The sequence below is a fragment of the Caretta caretta genome, chromosome 8 (genome assembly GCF_965140235.1).
Source record: "Caretta caretta isolate rCarCar2 chromosome 8, rCarCar1.hap1, whole genome shotgun sequence".
NCBI classification, from domain to species: domain Eukaryota; kingdom Metazoa; phylum Chordata; order Testudines; family Cheloniidae; genus Caretta; species Caretta caretta.
Genome location: NC_134213.1, coordinates 70,978,466 through 70,997,360, shown reverse-complemented (window position 1 = coordinate 70,997,360; position 18,895 = coordinate 70,978,466). Strand labels below are relative to the sequence as shown.

Here is an 18,895-nt window from a genome sequence, read left to right as displayed (position 1 = left end):
ATCCTGCTCCGCAAGGTGGAATCTTCAGGGAAATAAGCTGTGAAGCTCTAGCAAGTCTCTAGAGAGAATGTGCCTGCGATTTTTCAAAGGCTTATAACTTTGCCAAATATGGGTGGCTTTTCACACTAACAACAGAAAGCACTTGTGGCACCTTAGAGACTAACAAATTTAGTCTCTAAGGTGCCACAAGTACTCCTTTTCTTTTTGCGAATACAGAACAACATGGCTGCTACTCTGAAAACAGAAAGCACATCCCTGATATAAAGCTCTAATACCTCCATGCTCTGTAGCAAGGAGTTGAGCTTCTAAAAGAAAAGATCACCAGAACTTTTTAACATGGGCAAAGCAATGTGCTTTCCCCAAAGCCCTTTTATTGGAAACACCTCAATCATGTTGGAAGCTGACACTCAGCATGGAAAATTTTAGCCCACATGGTTAAACTTCAAACTGAAAACAGGGTCTTATGTTTACCCCACACTTCACACTTTATAATAGGAAGTGCTACCAGCCCTGCCTATAGCACACATTAGGCACCCCACATTTGAAATAATGTGTACAGCAATTATATCTGACCTACTAAGGAGGTCATCATATAGATACCCAGAGGCATCTTGAATGGTGTGAACTAGAGAAGCTGTTTGTCCCTTAAGGGAAACTATAAAGTTACTACAGTTTCCATTCTCGATCATATCTCTTGTCCACTTGGACATCTCGGATGTAGTAAGCATAAGGTATAAGAAAGAATGAATTAAAAAGATGATTCCACAGCCCTAAATGTAGTAATACTTGTATTTTAGGATCACTGCTTGGAGAAACTTCATGCCAAAGATATTTCTGCAGAGGAATGCAATTCAAGTCTGTAGTGCTTTATCATATTGTCAGTTGATGACCAGGTGGCAGATGCACAGATTTTCTGTGGGGGTAACTGACAGTCTGCCTGCGCAGAAGGTCACTAATGTATTGAGTTACCTCTGATCCCTTCTGAAATCAGTTTATGTATAACTGGATATACTTCAATGATAGCTGATTAATTTGATTTACCTAGGTATGCTAGCTGTGGATGCTTTCAGGACCAGCGGGAAGGAATGAATATAGAGAGATGTTTTCTTTGTTTGTTTCTACAACAGTATTTTTTACTGACTCTCTCAAAGCTGCCATGTGCCATGCATTTTCCTTTGGTGCTGAAGTTTTGGAGAAGAAAGAATGATTTCTTGTGAGTTTACTCTTGGTTACAAATGACTTTGTGATCAAAGACCTACTTTGTCCTCATGGATAGTATTCTAAGGCTTCAGAGTAACAGCCGTGTTAGTCTGTATTCGCAAAAAGAAAAGGAGTACTTGTGGCACCTTAGAGACTAACCAATTTATTTGAGCATGAGCTTTCGTGAAAGCTCATGCTCAAATAAATTGGTTAGTCTCTAAGGTGCCACAAGTACTCCTTTTCCTTTTATTCTAAGGCTTGTGTCGTCTAAAAGCAGAGATTTTTGAGAATTAAATGCCATTAGTTCAAATGGATGGGTTACAAGAGCTCGTAGCATTGTGGACAGACCTCAACAGGAAAATATGCCTTTTGGTTTGGATAGGATGAGCTACCCCAAGGAATCTTGATCAACTAGAGACTGAAGTTTGGAAGAGATGTAGAAGAGCAGGAGGTTTTATGAAAATAACTATGCCATACATTAACTCCCAGACCCAATTGTCTGAAGTTGATTGGAACCAGATACATTTTAGAAGTGGGATAACCTTCTCCCCAACAGCCATTTCTGGACATAGACAGACACTACTGAACTCATTCTGATTATCTGGACTGGAAAAAAGTGTTGGTCCCATTCCTGGATGTGGACTTCCCCTTAGTATTCTGAGTCAAGGTCTTACCCATTGGATAAGAGTAGTATTTTTTTCTGTAGTTAGGAATGAAATGAACTTATCTTTAGAACAGGGTCTTATCGTTTCTCATATTTTCCTGAGTGAGCACTTTCATTTGTATCTCAGCCACTACCTTATTAGATTTCTCATGGAGCAGAATTCTGTGAACCTGAAATCACAGAGGATTAGCTTTGGATAATTATCTGCTGTCCAGGGTTTAAGAAAGAGTTAGCTTCTGATCCACTGAATTGCTACCATGGTTCTTACTGCCAGCCTCACAGAATCCATCTGTTACAAACATTACTAAAAATCCCTAGCTTCTGTAAGTTAAATTCATCATGGGTCTTGAGGATCATCAGTTTTTAGGATGTTTCTGTCTGCAGAGTTTTTGGTCTGAATGGATGGGTCACAAGGGTTTGTTTTTGAAGAGGTTACCATATCTCTGCCACTACTGCATAAACTTGGGGACTATGATGACAGTCTAGATTCTGGGATGCTCTAGAATTTCAGTACCTGACAACTAAACCTCTTTCCTTTGTCAGGGGTTTCCCACTACTCCCTAATGGACTTCTTCAAAAGGAGGAATGCAAGGGAATTGCAACTTATTTCGTAGTTTTGCGAAGGAGATATTATCCTTAGATTTAGCTTGCTCATTCTCTCTCTCAGGTTGGATATCAGTGGTTTCTACCACCTTCCTCCATATGGATTCAAACCAAATCCATATACCACACACACAACCAGAGAATTTTTTTTTAAAATAAGAAATTTGATATTTAATTTAAAAATCAGACTTCTAAAATTGTTTACTTTTTAAAAATAAACAAATTTATAATAAAATTTGAAATCAGAACAACTTATGGGAAGAAGGAGGATCCTGGGAACTACAGGCCAGTCAGCCTCACTTCAGTCCCTGGAAAAATCATGGAGCAGGTCCTCAAAGAATCAATCCTGAAGCACTTGCATGAGAGGAAAGTGATCAGGAACAGCCAGCATGGATTCACCAAGGGAAGGTCATGCCTGACTAATCTAATCGCCTTTTATGATGAGATTACTGGTTCTGTGGATGAAGGGAAAGCAGTGGATGTATTGTTTCTTGACTTTAGCAAAGCTTTTGACACGGTCTCCCACAGTATTCTTGTCAGCAAGTTAAGGAAGTATGGGCTGGATGAATGCACTACAAGGTGGGTAGAAAGCTGGCTAGATTGTCGGGCTCAACGGGTAGTGATCAATGGCTCCATATCTAGTTGGCAGCCGGTATCAAGTGGAGTACTCCAAGGGTCGGTCCTGGGGCCGGTTTTGTTCAATATCTTCATAAACGATCTGGAGGATGGTGTGGATTGCACTCTTAGCAAATTTGCGGATGATACTAAACTGGGAGGAGTGGTAGATACGCTGGAGGGGAGGGATAGGATACAGAAAGACCTAGACAAATTGGAGGATTGGGCCAAAAGAAATCTGATGAGGTTCAATAAGGATAAGTGCAGGGTCCTGCACTTAGGACGGAAGAACCCAATGCACAGCTACAGACTAGGGACCGAATGGCTAGGCAGCAGTTCTGCGGAAAAGGACCTAGGGGTGACAGTGGACGAGAAGCTGGATATGAGTCAGCAGTGTGCCCTTGTTGCCAAGAAGGCCAATGGCATTTTGGGATGTATAAGTAGGGGCATAGCGAGCAGATCGAGGGACGTGATCGTTCCCCTCTATTCGACATTGGTGAGGCCTCATCTGGAGTACTGTGTCCAGTTTTGGGCCCCACACTTCAAGAAGGATGTGGATAAATTGGAGAGAGTCCAGCGAAGGGCAAAAAAAATGATTAGGGGACTGGAACACATGAGTTATGAGGAGAGGCTGAGGGAGCTGGGATTGTTTAGCCTGCAGAAGAGAAGAATGAGGGGGGATTTGATAGCTGCTTTCAACTACCTGAAAGGGGGTTCCAAAGAGGATGGCTCTAGACTGTTCTCAATTGTAGCAGAAGACAGAACGAGGAGTAATGGTCTCAAGTTGCAGTGGGGGAGGTTTAGATTGGATATTAGGAAAAACTTTTTCACTAAGAGGGTGGTGAAACACTGGAATGCGTTACCTAGGGAGGTGGTAGAATCTCCTTCCTTAGAGGTTTTTAAGGTCAGGCTTGACAGAGCCCTGGCTGGGATGATTTAACTGGGAATTGGTCCTGCTTTGAGCAGGGGGTTGGACTAGATGACCTTCTGGGGTCCCTTCCAACCCTGATATTCTATGATTCTATGTTAAGGCATAAACTATTGAAATAATTTTCTGCTGCTCAAGTTTAAAAGAAAATTCAACCACTGAATTGATGGAAATCACTGGCTAAGACTTGACTTCAGACGCTGCTGAAGTGCTGAACCATCTTTTCACAGAATCAGCCTCTCCTGCAGGTGAAAAGCAAATATTTTCTTTGTTTCTGTTTAATCAACTAGTTCATTCATTTGCTGAGAAGCGAAATGGGAACTGAAAAAGCAGAAAAGCTTGTTTTCCTCTACTAAACTATGAATAAAAACAAGGTGTGAGAAGATAAGGTTTACTAGTTCTAAAAACTTGAAGGACAAGGTAACCAGAAACAATCAGGTCAATTTCACTAACTACAGATATTTCCTTTGTTTAATGAATCAGTTAGTTTTAAATGCAAAACTTGCATATTTAGTTTTATTTAACTAATAAAAAACATTTTAACATTGTTTGTGCATTTTAACTGAATTCCTATTTACATCCACATGCAGCTTAAACAAATCACATGTAAAAAAATCTTGTACATAAATGTGTCATTTCAGACAAATGTAAAAATTAAGTATCTGAATAAATGTAAGTTAAGGTATATAATTGCTTAAATAAATGAATATCAATATAGAGTATCTTCCTGGTTAGCAAAAAGAAATACCAAGTTTAGTGTAAAGGCTATATTCAGTAGTTGTAAGTCAAGATATTTTAACAGTTATACCAGTCAATGAAAATGAACCTTTCTTTAGGAAAGTGACTAAAAAGTCAAGGTTTCCTGCTTGCTTACTTAAATCACAATACAAGTCAGTCATTTAAAGTCACTTTGATTAAAAAGCAAAATCAATCCACTCTCATACAAAACATGCCAGGGGGAAGAAATGTTCCTGCTTCACCATTGCAGGGTTTTCAAAATCCTGAAGCAGATAGTGCCCCTTCCTTGATGGTGGTATTAGAACTTATGGAAAGAGAACAATCTGGTGCAATTCTTGGCTTTTCTTCCCCCTTCGTTTTTAGTATTTATTTTGTCTTATGTGGAGTGGGAGAGGTCATCATTTCAGTAGGACCATCCCCTTTTCTTGCTGGGTGCTCCATTTTGCTCCAGCATCTCTTCATCATCCAATCCCTAAGAGAGCATAGGATCTTTCTCTCAGTAAAGAGACTCAAAGAATACTTGATTCCTTGCCAAGTGACTCAATTACCCACTTAAGAATCTGGGATGATCCTTGAGCTTTTCCTTTTCCAGGTGGAATGGAATGGGGATTCAGAAATAATTTTTAAATACTTCTCTCTCATTGATATCCTTGATAGATGAAGGAGGTCTGGTTTTCTTAGTCGCAAGAACCAAGAAGGATTGAACCACTCTCAAGTTGTTTCTAAGAAAGGTTTGACTCATGTGGGGCGGGTAGGCTGCAGCCTTAACAAATCCATGCTCTGAATCCCTAGCAAAATAAGAGTCCATGGACTGGGAGTGATTGTGACAGAGCTCCCTTCTATGTCTCCTGAACTTTGGCTTGCTCTGTGTCTTCTCCATGATGGAGGAAAGGAAAAGAAAAGGAGAGAATGAGCTCAGTGGGTCACACCATTTAAGAAACAAAGCTCCCCAAATTTCTGTCTCCTAAAGGAGAAGAAAGAGGATTTTTATTTGTCACTCCCTCAAAATAAACCATAAAGGCAGAAGAGCTGAATGCTGCCTTTTTTGTACTACCAGAGGTAGAGAATGTATTGCAAGGACAGGAATGTGACCACACCTTAAAGACCCAGAAACGGTATCTGCATCAAGAGACGAGAGGCACAACCCAACTCACAGACGAGGAGGGAAAGACCAGGAGCCAGAAAAATGCACTAGTTGAAACACAGTTACTAAGACTAACTAGTTCAACTGCTTTTTCAAAAACTCACACTACTGTCCACACATTTTACACTTTCGATCCTGTGAATATTATGACCAAGCACTGGCATTTCAATTTAAAAGGTGTGTTTCTTTATTAAGGACACCCAGTGCCTTTTTATTATTTTATGAACAGTGGCAGCTTAGCAGGATTTTTATGCCAGCAGCTCAGCAAACTTTGTATATTTTTGGTAGATGTCTAAAACACAAGGTGTGAACAAAACAGCTCTCTACTCATAAAGCTTTGATCACTTGTATAAAATTAACTTAATTCATAAGTCTACCTATACAGGCCCCACTGAAAGAAACTGATTGAGATGGCTTCTGTTACTTGTAAAATTCAGTGTATGACATGGAAAATTACCAGCAAGTTATTACTTTTCTAATGAATTAATTTTGAACTACAGTGTTGTCAGCCTTAATTAGTGGGTGATCAGCAGTGATTTTCTCAGATGGAAATGTGTCTTAAACACTGCTCTCAATCCACATGGATTTATTATTTTATCCAGGAGCAAATGTTTTCTCCAAAAGTCAAAGAAGAATTTCTTGGGAAGTAATCATTTTATAACCATAAAATTTTTACATCACACATTCACGATTTTGAAAATGCTTCAGGAAAATCAAGTCCTAAAGTAAAAATTTCAACAAGTAATATTTAATTTGCAAACGTACCTAAATGGAAGATATGGTGGATTAGATCCAGATAAAAGTGCTCTGTATGCGTCTTCTGGTGTTTTCTTTAAGTAAATTACCTGGAAAAAATGCAACCAGTCATTAGAAAACAGCCACTGGACTAAACCGCAAAGTAGTCATGAAAAAAATAAATCAAATTGTACGATGTATTTCTTCTGACATAATATAGTCATCTTAATTTGCAAGTAATTTATTCCTTCCCTCATTATTATGTAGACCTAATAGGGTGTATCTACACAGAAATTATCTTCAACAGAAGTTACAAGTAAACAGAAATATTGTTTATAGATTATTGCAATCTAGAGGCACACAAAGGAAGACAATACAAAACAAACTAAAAATCAATGAGTAAACTATTCCTATGATTTAACCTCCGATTAGGACAATATCCATGAACAGATCTCCATTCAGTGATTGGCCCATTTCTTTCCAATGCCTTCACCGGCATAGGTTATTGAACAGGATGCTCCCAACTCCACCAGTGCCTCACAGAAGCTCTCTCAGATACTGTGACACTCTTCAAAAATGCAGTAGATGTCGCTTGTGATCTGGTGAATGCACTTGCACCCTGTGAGGGCTGACAACCCGCAGACTCATAACAGGTACAGATACAAACCAATAAAGACTGTCTAAATGGATTAGCAGAAATGGGAACCCAGTCAGATCTATCCACGAAGGACATTAATCTTCTAGGAGATCTCGTAAACTGCTTATTACTATCCAGGTAGACAGCTAAGGCCTTTCTAACACCCAGCAAAGGGAAATAGGATTCCTGCTGAAACTATGAGTTTTTGGAAAAAATACTGATAGATGGATAGATGATTAGGAGGCAGCTACAGGCGGATCTGCAAACTCTGCCGCTTCTGCTGTGGGAGCCTCAGCTGAGGCTGACTCGCCCTGAGGAACCTGCTCTGACTCAATGTCCGTAGTGAGGGGGCGGACAGGAGACTGTTGCCGATAGTCTGTCGGATGCCCCCAAGGCTGACCTATACCTTTGCAATGGGTGGTGAAATTCCCAGTGGTTCCAGAGTTGCTAGGGGGCTGGCCACTGGCCCTGGGGCCATGATGCCCCTGATGGCCCGCAGGCAGGGTCTCCTCCTTGCTGTCGGAGCCCGAGGAGGGGGGGAGACTTGTCTGGTGGGACGAGGACGGTGACGAGGCCACCTCTCTACCCTAATCCCATCGGCTCTGGCTGTGGACCTCCATTGAGGAGCTGTACAGGGCGATGGCTCTCAGTGCCACAATCCCGGTGACGTTCTGCAGATCAGAGACAGTACCCCGGTGATCTACGCCTTATGAGCGGTGCCGTTCGGTAGAGCGGAAGCGGAAACAGGAGCGAGAAGACCAACATGGTGGAGACCGTCGATGCACCTTCCGTGAACCATACCGGCAATGGGGCTCAAGGGACTAGAGTCTTGACCCTCTAGAGCCATGCCGTGAGCTGGGAGAGAGACTTGGGTGCTCCCAGCACCCAGGCTGTGGGGACTGGTGCCATGCTGCTGTGGGTCTGCGCTAGACCACTGGCAATTGACACCTAGAGCTCGAGGAACGCTGCCTGGAGTCTGGGGACTGACACCGGGAACTCTGCAGGCAAGCCGACCCACGTCTGGGGACTGGTGATGCTGTTCAGGTGAGCGCTGACAGGGCACTCCCTACGGCGAGGAGCGGTGCCACACTGATGGGGACTGTTGAAAGGGTCCCAAGGCAGATTTACCCCTTGAACAGGGCACCACCATGGCCGGCGTGGGCAACATTGGCAGGGAGCATGGACGGCAATGCAAGGTGCCAAGTGTCTCTGCCACTCCCCAGGGCAGCATGCCGGTGGGCCTTGGAGGGGAAGAGCTACCCCGCGTGGGTCTTTGCTCTTTTCTAGCTCTCTCCTTCCCTTTATTGGGCGTAGGAGAATGTCCCCTCCTGGCCTCTCTTTCTTGCTTTTTAGCCAGTACTGAGGCTGTGGTGCTAGGAGCAGAGTTAAATCTGGTGGTCTCTGAGGCCGGTGCGAAGGCCAACTCCATAAAGAGCGCTCGGAGATGAATGTCCTGCTCCTATTTGGTCCGCAGTCTGAAGCTCTTGCGGATGTGACACTTGTCACTAACGTGGGTTTCCCCTAAACACTTCAGGCAGCTTCTATGGGGATCACAGACTGACGTAGGTTTCTTGCAACAGTCACAAAGTTTGAAGCCTGTGGACCGGGGCATGTCTCGTCCCTAGGCTAAATCCTGTTCAGGACTAAAACTATCACTAACTCTACACTAAGGGGACTATAAAACTATCAAAGTTTTTAACGACTGTACAAAAAAGTTCACAACCAGGCACAGTTGAGAGGAGTGAGCCTGCTGAGGCCAGGAGACGTTCCAGCACTGTCACTGCCGGTAAGAAGGAACTGAGGGAGGGGGAAGCCAGCAGCGCCCCCTATACCAGTGCATATGCATGCCACTCCAGAGGGCACCAGAGCCAGTCCCCTACAGATACTACTATGGGAAAAACTTCCGGCAACGGTGCATATGGCAAGCATACACATCTACAATGGAATGGACATGAGCAACCACTCGAAAAAAAACCAAAACAAAACAGTACTTCTGAGAGATGTGGGATTCCCCCAGAAAATGGACACACTTGGAGTGTCTGTCACTCACCAGTATAGCCTCCTGGCAAGAGAGGCAGCACTGAAACTTGGTGAAACAGGAATATCCTGCCAGAAGAGAACAAAGCTCCCAAGGGAAAAGAGGGGGCAGACAGTTCTCTCACCTAAAACTAACTATATAAACTCTACCAACAACCCTAAGCCAACTACTATGAGAGAAAAAGAGAAAAGTCAAGTATGCTCTAGGCAGATACACCTGTATTCTGTCTTGGGGCAAGACAGCAGAGAAGGAACTGAAGGTGGTTCGCCCACACATCCCTATAAAGCAGAGGTGGGCAAACTATGGCCCGTGGGCCGGATTCGGCCTGTGAACTGTTTTAAGCTGGCCCATGAGCATCTGCTAGGGAGTGGGGTCTTGTGGTTGCCCCGCTCCGGCGCTCCAGCCTGGGTGCAGGGTTGGGGGCTGCACCATGTGGCTCCCAGAAGCCGTGACATGGCCCTGCCCTGGCTCCTACGGCCCCCTCCAACACTCCAATGGGAGCTGCAGGGACAGTGCCTGTGGATGGGGCAGCGTGCAGAGCCACCTGGCCGCCTCCAACTAGGAGCCAGAGAAAGGACATGCTGCTGCTTCCGGGAGCCGCTTGAAGCATCACTCGGAACCTGCTCCCCTGAGCCTCTCTCCACACCCCAACCCCTTGCCCCAGCGCTGATCCCCCTCCTGCCCTCCAAACCCCTTGATCCTAGCCCAGAGCACCCTCCTGCACCCCAAACCCCTCATCCCTAGCCCCACTCCAGAGCCTGCACCCCTTCCTGCACCCCAAACCCCTGCCCCAGCCTGGAGCCCGCTCCCACACCCTGAACTCCTCATTTCTGGCCCCACCCCAGAGCTCTCACCCCATCCTGCACCCCAACCCCAATTTTGTGAGCATTCATGGCCTGCCATACAATTTTCATTCCCAGATGTGGCCCTCGGGCCAAAAAGTTTGCCCACCCTTGCTATATAGCCTTGGTGTCTGCCATGGGGAGGTGTGGGGTGCATGTGTGGGCCGAACAGGCACTGATAGCAAGAAATCTCTGATCCAAGACATGAGAGAAGCATGGGCATCTGAAGTAGAGCACCCATAGGGACACTATTTGAAGAAAACCAACTTTTAGGAGTTTTACAGGTTCCGCCCCCCCCCGACCAGAATAGAACTGCATGTTGCTGCTGCTTCAGAAAGGTTTGAAGATAACAGACTGAGGGAATGCGATGTTTAAGATTGCAAAACAGTTTGGCTTTGACCTCAGTTTTCACTCTCCCAGGTTCCTGAATTATTATTTGTTTGATGGATAAAGCTTTCCATGCCTGGGACCTTGCACAGGAACATGCCAGATAATGATGCTGGCCACAAACCAACTGTGAAGGAAAGTCACAGCTGCATGTCCTAAAAGGTTTTCAGAGGAGAAAAGGAAATCTGTAAGGTAGACTTGCAAAACTCTTTTCCCAAGGTTTGTATGACAGAATCTATTATATCCTCTTTCCTCTGACTCCCAATATCTACTTTATAAGTAGCTTCTGAACACATCTTTGTAGAGGCTGGTATGTTTTCCTGAGAATTTTGCAAAGCAGCCTTAGGGCAATTTGGCTTGAAGCAGGAAAATCCAGACCTACAGTTATGAGAAGAGCGAGGGACTGCTTGTTGGTCCCCACTTAGGAGGTAAACAGCACGTCAGGTTGCTGATCTGACTTCTAAGATTAAGAGCAAGTAATCTCTCAAGGCTACAGAGTAGGATTAAGAAATTGTTTATATTTTCAAGTTAGGGATGAGACCATTATAGTTCAACATTGTAAGGAGAGTGATCACTTTAGATAAGCTATTACCAGCAGGAGAGTGGGGTGGGGGGAAGGTATTTTTTCATGCTTTGTGTGTATAAAAAGATCTTCTACACTTTCCACAGTATGCATCCGATGAAGTGAGCTGTGGCTCATAAAAGCTTATGCTCAAATAAATTGGTTAGTCTCTAAGGTGCCACAAGTACTCCTTTTCTTTTTGCGAATACAGACTAACACGGCTGTTGCTCTGAAACCTAGATTAGCGTAGTTTCCATTAGAGTGAGCGAGCGTGAGTGTGTCCCAACAGATATGCTATGCTTGTGTGCTGGAGAAGAATAAGAGCAACTAGTAAAGAGAGATCCATTTCTGAAAAAGAAGAGGTACTAAAATGTCAAAAAACTAGAGCACTTATGCTGCAAGGGAAAGCTAATGCTGTACTTTCCCATAGTTGACTGTGTGCCAATCATCACAGTTAATACAAAAACAAACCAATCACAGAATGCTGGTATTAATAGAAAAAAATAATATTTTTGGATTCAAGGGAAGTTATACAAGCCAATCTTTTTAAAGTAGTATCACATTATATAGAGTGGGTCAAAACTACTCACTTTATTAACCATTACACCAAAAATTTACCCATCAGCACTTAGTTGCAAGTCAGAATAATTCAGAGTAGGAAAAATGTGCATGTGTTTCCATAAACACACAAGTTTAATACACAGCTATAAAAATTCACTCTGGGATGAACTAGGCAGGTCAAAGGATACTTTTATACTCCTTAAAATTAAACTTTTTTGTAACATGAATGTTACTCAACTAATCTATAATTAGAACCAATTTGACTGTTTTAGAAGCTATATTTTGTTTTTTTAAATCAGAAGATTAACTAGTGTGCATATGAAAATATCCCATAATAAAAAGGGGCAGTTTTTTGGTTTACAGTCACACTGATAGAAGAGGAGTACTTGTGGCACCTTAGAGACTAACCAATTTATTTGAGCATAAGCTTTCGTGAGCTACAGCTCACTTCATCGGATGCACTGATGTAATACACTGATGTAATAGACCAAGCTATTATCTGCACATCAGCGATCAAAGATTTACAGCATCAACCAGCCAAAGAAATGTTAAACCACCAAATTATTTTTCTAAGAGAATAACCATATCCTGTGCACATGCAAGCCCCAGCAGCATACGGTGGCAATCAGAAAGTATTAGTTAGGACTGGTAAACAGGTTAGCTTGGGACAGGCGCTCATATGAGCGGAGACTGCCAATTGTACCACATTGCATGGAAATTTTCCAGGGTTTTTCCCACTAGTACATTTTAAAATACTTCACTTGCTGCAACACTTACATGTAGATTTGAATTCAGCGTTAAATACTGGAAGAACAATTTTCAGAAAGTCCCAGATCAGAGAATCACAGTCTGGATCAGGGGCCATCTGCATGCTTGCTCAGCAAGGAGCACACACTGCCCTATATAGATCTTAAGCCAGAGGTGGGCAAACTACTGCCCACAGGTCACATCCAGCCCGCGGGACCCTCCTGCTCAGCTCCTGAGCTCCTGGCCCAGGAGGTTCACCCCCGGCCCCGCCCCTGCTGTTCCCCCTTTCCTGCAGCCTCAGTGCACCATGCCGCCTGTGCAATGCTCTAGGCAGCCGGGCAGTGCAGTTGCAGAGCCGCAGCCTGACGGTGCTGTGGGTGGCGTGGCTGTAGCGCCGCCAACCACCGGTGCTCAAGGCAACTCAGTAAGGGAGCAGGGGGGCTGGATAAAGGCAGGGAAGTTGGGGGAGTGGTCAGGGGGCGGGGGTGTGGATCGGGGCGGTCAGAGGGCAGGGAACAGGGGTCCGGGGGGGGAGGGGGCAGTCAGGAGGGGGGGGGTTGGATGGGGCAGCGGGGGGCAGTCAGGGGCAGGGGTTCCAGGGGCGGTCAGGGGACAGGGAGAAGGGGTGGTTGGATGGGGCAAGGGTTCTGGGGGGCAAGTCAGGAATGAGGGGGGGGGGTTAGATGGAGCAGCAGGGGGCAGTCAGGGGACAGGGAGCAGGGGTACAGTGGATGGGGTAGGAGCTCGGGTAAGAAGCACGGGGGTGGAGGAGGGTGTCGGATAGGAGGCGGGGGCCGGGCCACGCCTGGCTGTTTGGGGAGACACAGCCACCCCTAACTGGCCCTCCATACAATTTTGGAAACCCGATGTGGCCCTCAGGCCAAAAAGTTTGCCCGCCCCGTCTTAAGCTCTCTGCCAGGGGCTCTGCAGAGGCTCTTGATACCCTGCCTAATCCAGATTCCTTTACTTGAGTTTCTGTGGTGGGAGTCCACTGTTTTACTCTTCATTTCTCTTATTCAGCCTTCTGGTAATAGGGGATGCTTAAGATTTGCAAGGAGTACTTCATTCCAACAAGCATAGAGGCTGCTCTCTACATTTGGGCCTCAACCATGTTGCTCTGTACCAGTACTGAGTATTTCCTTTTAACACCATTATGGTAACAGAGGGAAAGCTACTCCATAGAGGCCAGCTAGAGCAGCAAACAATCTTGTAGCAGGTACCAGGGAGAAGGGCGGGGGAGGGGAAACAAAACACCTCAATCCTTCCAGAACCTGTCCCACTGCTGGGACTGCAGGAACTTGTGCGAAGGGGATCAAGATGGGGGAAGAGAATGCTGGGTAAGATGCAATACAGAAGAGAGGGAATCTAGAACTCTCCCTCCCCCTCACAAAAAAATTTAAAACCCAGGGTATAGCAGGTTAAAATATTAGTTAAAAGGGAACTTTACAAAACTATTCTTAACCACAATATCTGGGGAAAAACAAACCTTTAAAAAATGCCTGAAATATAACAAAATATAACCTGGTAGGAATCTGCCATGTCCAAAGTTTCCAGGGCAGACTAAACCTCTGAAAATCTAGGTCCCACTAAAAACCATTGGGGAAAAAAAATAAGATTTTCTCCATTAAAAAAAAAGTTTTTATAGTTGGTTTAGCCAGTTAAACTATTAAGTTATCAGGTAACTAAACTTAGAACAGTTCACTCTTAAAATGATATTTAACTTTTACTTATTTTCAATGGTTTCTAAGGAGACCTAAGTTTTCCACAGGTCTAATCTGTTTTACAGGCTCAATATTGTACTAGGAATCATAATGTACGTCCTCAAGATGGCACTGAATGGAAAGTTACTGATACAGTGACAGACAGAGCTAACATATTTTGAATACTTGTTTATTCCTCTTTAGAATATTTAGCTTTCCATGTTATGAAGCATTATTGAGGGGAAAAAATATCTTTGCAGCCTTGTTTTCAAATTTGAGATTTCTGGCTCAAATCTGAATTTCCAACATTGTGGAGTTAGACCTAACATTTTTGCAGTGCAATTTCTTTCCATTTTGTTGTTAGGTTAAGCAGTTTCATGCCCAGTAGTATTCATGACTCCTTCCTCTAAAAATCACTTTCAATAATATGGTTTATTAATTGACTTGTTTTGCAAATAAGTCTATTTATAAATAGATATTGACCAATGCAAGTTTTTATATTTTTAAAATTATTTTTACAACATCCAACTGTGGAGGAGTACTTAACAAAACAAATGGCTCTTGCTTGGGAGAGCTTATAATCTATTGTTAAGAAATATTACTTGTAAAGGTGTCAAACGTGGGAAGGGATGGCATGAGGATGAACGAGGGCAAGAACCCTTCCCATCTTTGTTTTTCTCAAAACACATTTACAGTGCAAAAAGTGATTGACAGTTACACAACACTAACCCATTTAGAGAATATTAGGGTAACACTAGTGGCAATGAAATGAGAACTTATTCTTCCCTACTACTTTAATAAGTCTAGCAACAGGCACCTCCCTTCAACTTTGAGCTGTATCAAGGAGGATTCAAGGACCCCTACTACTACTTTCTGGTATATTCAAGTCTGGCTAAGTCACATGTAGACCCTAACTTTAGGATATACATTACTAGACCATCTGACTGGCTCTTATCTACACAATCTGAATAAGTCCCCATATAGAAAGCATTCGATTAACACACATTATGTAATTCTATATTTAAAATAAAAGTTACACTTTCTAGTTATAATTGGAGATAGAATTATTAAAGTGTAAAGAAAAAAGACCGGTTTGAACAGGATGACTGAAGCATTTTCCTCCAAAGGCTAGTTACAGCTTGAAAGGAGGTTACTTCTTGCATACTCAGTGGTGAGCTGGAACTGGTTGTTAAATTTAGAAGCCCTTTTAGAACCGGTTGTCCCACGAGAAACAACCGGTTCTAAAAGGGCTTCTAAATTTAACAACCGGCCAAAAGCGGCGCCTTAGGTGCCAACTCCATGGGTGCTCTGCGGCTGGAGCACCCACAGGGAAAATTTGGTGGGTGCAGAGCCCCCACCGGAAGCTCCCCCCTTGCCCCCGGCCCCGGCTTACCTCTGCTCCACCTCTGCCCTTCAGTTACGTTCCGCCCTGCTCTGCTTCTCCGTCCCCCGCAGCGGTTTCCCACGAATCAGCTGTTCACACGGGAAGTCTGGGAGGGCTGAGAAGCAGGCAACGGCTTTGCACTCAGGCCCAGGGAGGCGGAGGCGAGCTGGGGCGGGGGGCCATGAGGAGGGCCGCCCGTGCCGCAGTAGGTAAACCGGGGGGCAGGCGCAGGGGAACTGCTCCTCGCCCCAACTCACCTCCGCCTCCCTGGGCCTGAGCACGAAGCCGCCTGCTTCTAAGCCCTCCCAGGCTTCCTGCGCGAATAGCTGATTCGTGGGAAGACGGGGCGGGGGGAGGAGGGGGAGGGGAGGTGAGAAGCAGAGCAGGGCGGCGCGTTCAAGGGCAGAGGCGGAGCAGAGGTGAGCCGGGGCAAATTTTCCCTGTGGGTGCTCCAGCCCCAGAGCGGCTGCTCTCCTTGTTAGCTACGCTACCCCACCCCTAGGAGCTGGAGAGACCTGCCGGATGCTTCCCGGGAGCCGCCACAGGTAAGCACTGCTGGGACTCCCCACCTCGCCCCTCGGCAGGTCCCTCTGGCTCTTAGAGGCGGGGACCCACTACGGTGGCCCATGAGACCCTCCTGCCCGGTTCCAGGGGCAGTCAGGGGACAAGGGTGGATGGGGCAGGAGTCCCGGGGGCAGGCCATGACCCCCACATGGGGTGAGGAGGGAACTGGTTGTTAAGATTTTGGCAGCTCATCACTGTGCATACTGCTTTAGTAATGCATATAAAAGTTAAAGATGGATTGCCTCTATCCTGTGAAGAAATAAAACGAAAGATATTCAAAATGTGAGTTAAATGAATTTAAGCACAAACATTTAATTCTGCAACATTATGGCGGGGTCTTTTTGCCATGCCTGAGAGGCTACAAAGGAATATAAACAGACCTTGAAAGTGCAAGTACAGCAGAGTCTCTTTACAGACCATGCACTGTAAAACTGCTGGTTCCCTAAAGTGGGAAGCTAGCTAAATTATCCAAATATGGAAGTTTTCTTCACATTATTATGTTAATTCTGAAGAGATGAATGAGCAGTTGCATCTTAAGAACAGAGAAGTCAATGCTAGTTACCAAGACTGAAATAATAATGGCGACTAGGATAACAGTGCAAAATGAAGGCATAACACATGATTTAGAGACAATTCAGAGATTATTTAGAAGAGGAGAGAGAGAAAAGGAACCACCTAAACCAATTTAACAATTACTCTGGCTCTAAACTGGAGTCTTCAGCCAGGACTGCTGTTGGGGTATGTCTACACTGCAGGTGGGAGTGAGCCTCCAGCCTGGGTAGACAGACTTGCTCTAAATTGGCTCGAGCTAACATACTACAAATAGCAGCACAGACTCTGCACCTTGGGCTTGCAAGCCCACCCAACAGCTTGGCTGCCATGGAGGATTAGCCACTGGGCCGACGAGGCCCATGCCCAGGGGCCCCAGCCAATTGGGGGACTGTGGAAAAAATGGGTACCCTCAGTCTCTCAGGGAGCAGATGGAGCAGGACAGAGCGGCTTTCCACCCTGTGCTCCAGGTCCTGCCTCAGCAGCTGGACACTGCCTCCTGGGTCTTACTGCCTGTTTCCTCTACAACCATCAGTACTGGGTTGGGGGTGGGGGGCAGAGCAAGAGAGGGTGCAGATAAGAAGAAGGGGAGAAAAAGGGGTAGGGAATCGGGAAGAGAAGGGGATATGGGAATGGGCAGGGAAGCAGGAGCCCAGCAGGTGGTATTCCCTGGGCAGCAGCAGCCCCAACCGCAGCAGCAGCTGGTGCCGGAGTGGTCGCCAGCAGCAGATGGAGCTCCCCTGTTACGCCGTCCTGTGCCCCCCACAGCACCACTGTAAGCAGGTGGAGAAAGCCAGGGAACCAGGGGGACTGGCTTCAGCGTGCATGCATGCTTTTCTTCCTCCCAAATATAAACAGTCAAACTACACCTATTGCCTAGGGTGGCCAATTTTGGTTGGACATATTCCTGGCGGTTTCTTCACATGACAATCTTTAATTAAAGATTAATCTTTAATTCCTGGAGACTCCAGGCCAATCCTGGAGGGTTGGCAATCCTACAATGGCCCCAGGATTGGAGGAGATCTAACTCCTGCTGCAGCCTCAGGGCTGGGGGAGCTCTCGCTTCCCGCTTCAGCCTGGGGCCATAGCAAGGGGGTGGGATACAGAGCTTCTCTTGTATGGGGGCCACAGTGGGAGGGGGGACAGAAAGGAGCCAGGTTGCAGAACTGCAGTGTGGGGAGAAGAATGGGGCAGACCATGTGTGGAACGTGGTAGGGGAAGGGACAGAACAGGGTGGGGCCGTAGGCATGGCCACAGGCAGATGGGGCAGAGCTGCAGGTGGAGGGGGTGGGGAGGGCCCCCCCTCACTTGCTCTGGCCCTGGAACCCACAAAACCTTAATCTGCCTCTGCCTGGTTGTCTGGGCTTGGGTCACTAGCTTGGGCAGCTGCCTGAGGCACAATACCTACAATGCAATTTTTTTGAGCGCTAGCATGAATTTGTCTACCCAGACTGGGAGGCATGCTCCCTGCTGGAGTGTAGACATACTCAAACTCTTTTCCTCCCCCAATACCACCACCACCAGATGCTCTGATCCTGGGTTCCCACCTTTAGGCAGTTTGGGGGTGGAGAAGATTAGAATTTGGTTTATGTTCCTGACATTTAAGGGAAGAGAATTGGGGCTAGAGTTAAAAGACCCTACATGAGTGAACACGGATTTTGTCCCTCTCCCTTTCCCCTCCAGGAAAGTCTCTCATGAGATCAGTAAGAAATTCAGATTAATATCCTCTTCATAACCTTGGGGGGGAGGTGTACCCCACTTTCCAGTCTCAATGGGTTTGCAAATGAGGAAGGTAGTACCCTTATGTATAAGAGGATACATTTGGAGATTAGTGGAGAGATAGACAGTCAGTCATGAGAAAGTGGTTTGTTCGGTTATGCAACTCAGAGCAAGACTCATGGGATTAGTGTGAAACTCTGGGTTTCTCTCACACTTGGGCCAGACTGAATTGTCAGATCTCAGTGGCAGACGTGCAACTGAGGTAGTATGAAGTGGTGTGTCTCCTTATTGCTAAGGGTCGGATTCAAAATTGTGGTGGAACTGCCGCCTTCATCTGGGGGATGATGTTGAGATGGACCCTATACTGACAATGACTTGCACTGAATGCACTTACATAACAACTCAGCTGCAGACACTGTTTCCATTCAGTGGCCACATTAGGTGGATGCAAATGACAGAACAATGCTACTGCACGAGGATTTCAAAGGTATGTGGTAGGATTTGAAATCCTTAATCCAGGCCATAAGGGGGAGAAGATTACATCTTTCATGTGAGACCCAGCCTGGAATAAAGATAGG

The 18,895-nt window shown here is 45.5% G+C and overlaps 1 protein-coding gene across 4 annotated transcripts in view; it reads right to left on the bottom strand.

Moving 5' to 3' along the window:
* CDC14A (cell division cycle 14A) overlaps positions 1-18,895 on the bottom strand; it is a 118,391-nt gene that overhangs the window by 65,743 nt on the left and 33,753 nt on the right. For all 4 annotated transcript variants that reach the window (XM_048860218.2, XM_048860221.2, XM_048860216.2 and 1 more), the window contains exon 5: positions 6,658-6,737. In XM_048860218.2, coding sequence (XP_048716175.1) covers positions 6,658-6,737 — 80 coding nt within the window. The remainder of the gene's footprint in view (positions 1-6,657; positions 6,738-18,895) is intronic.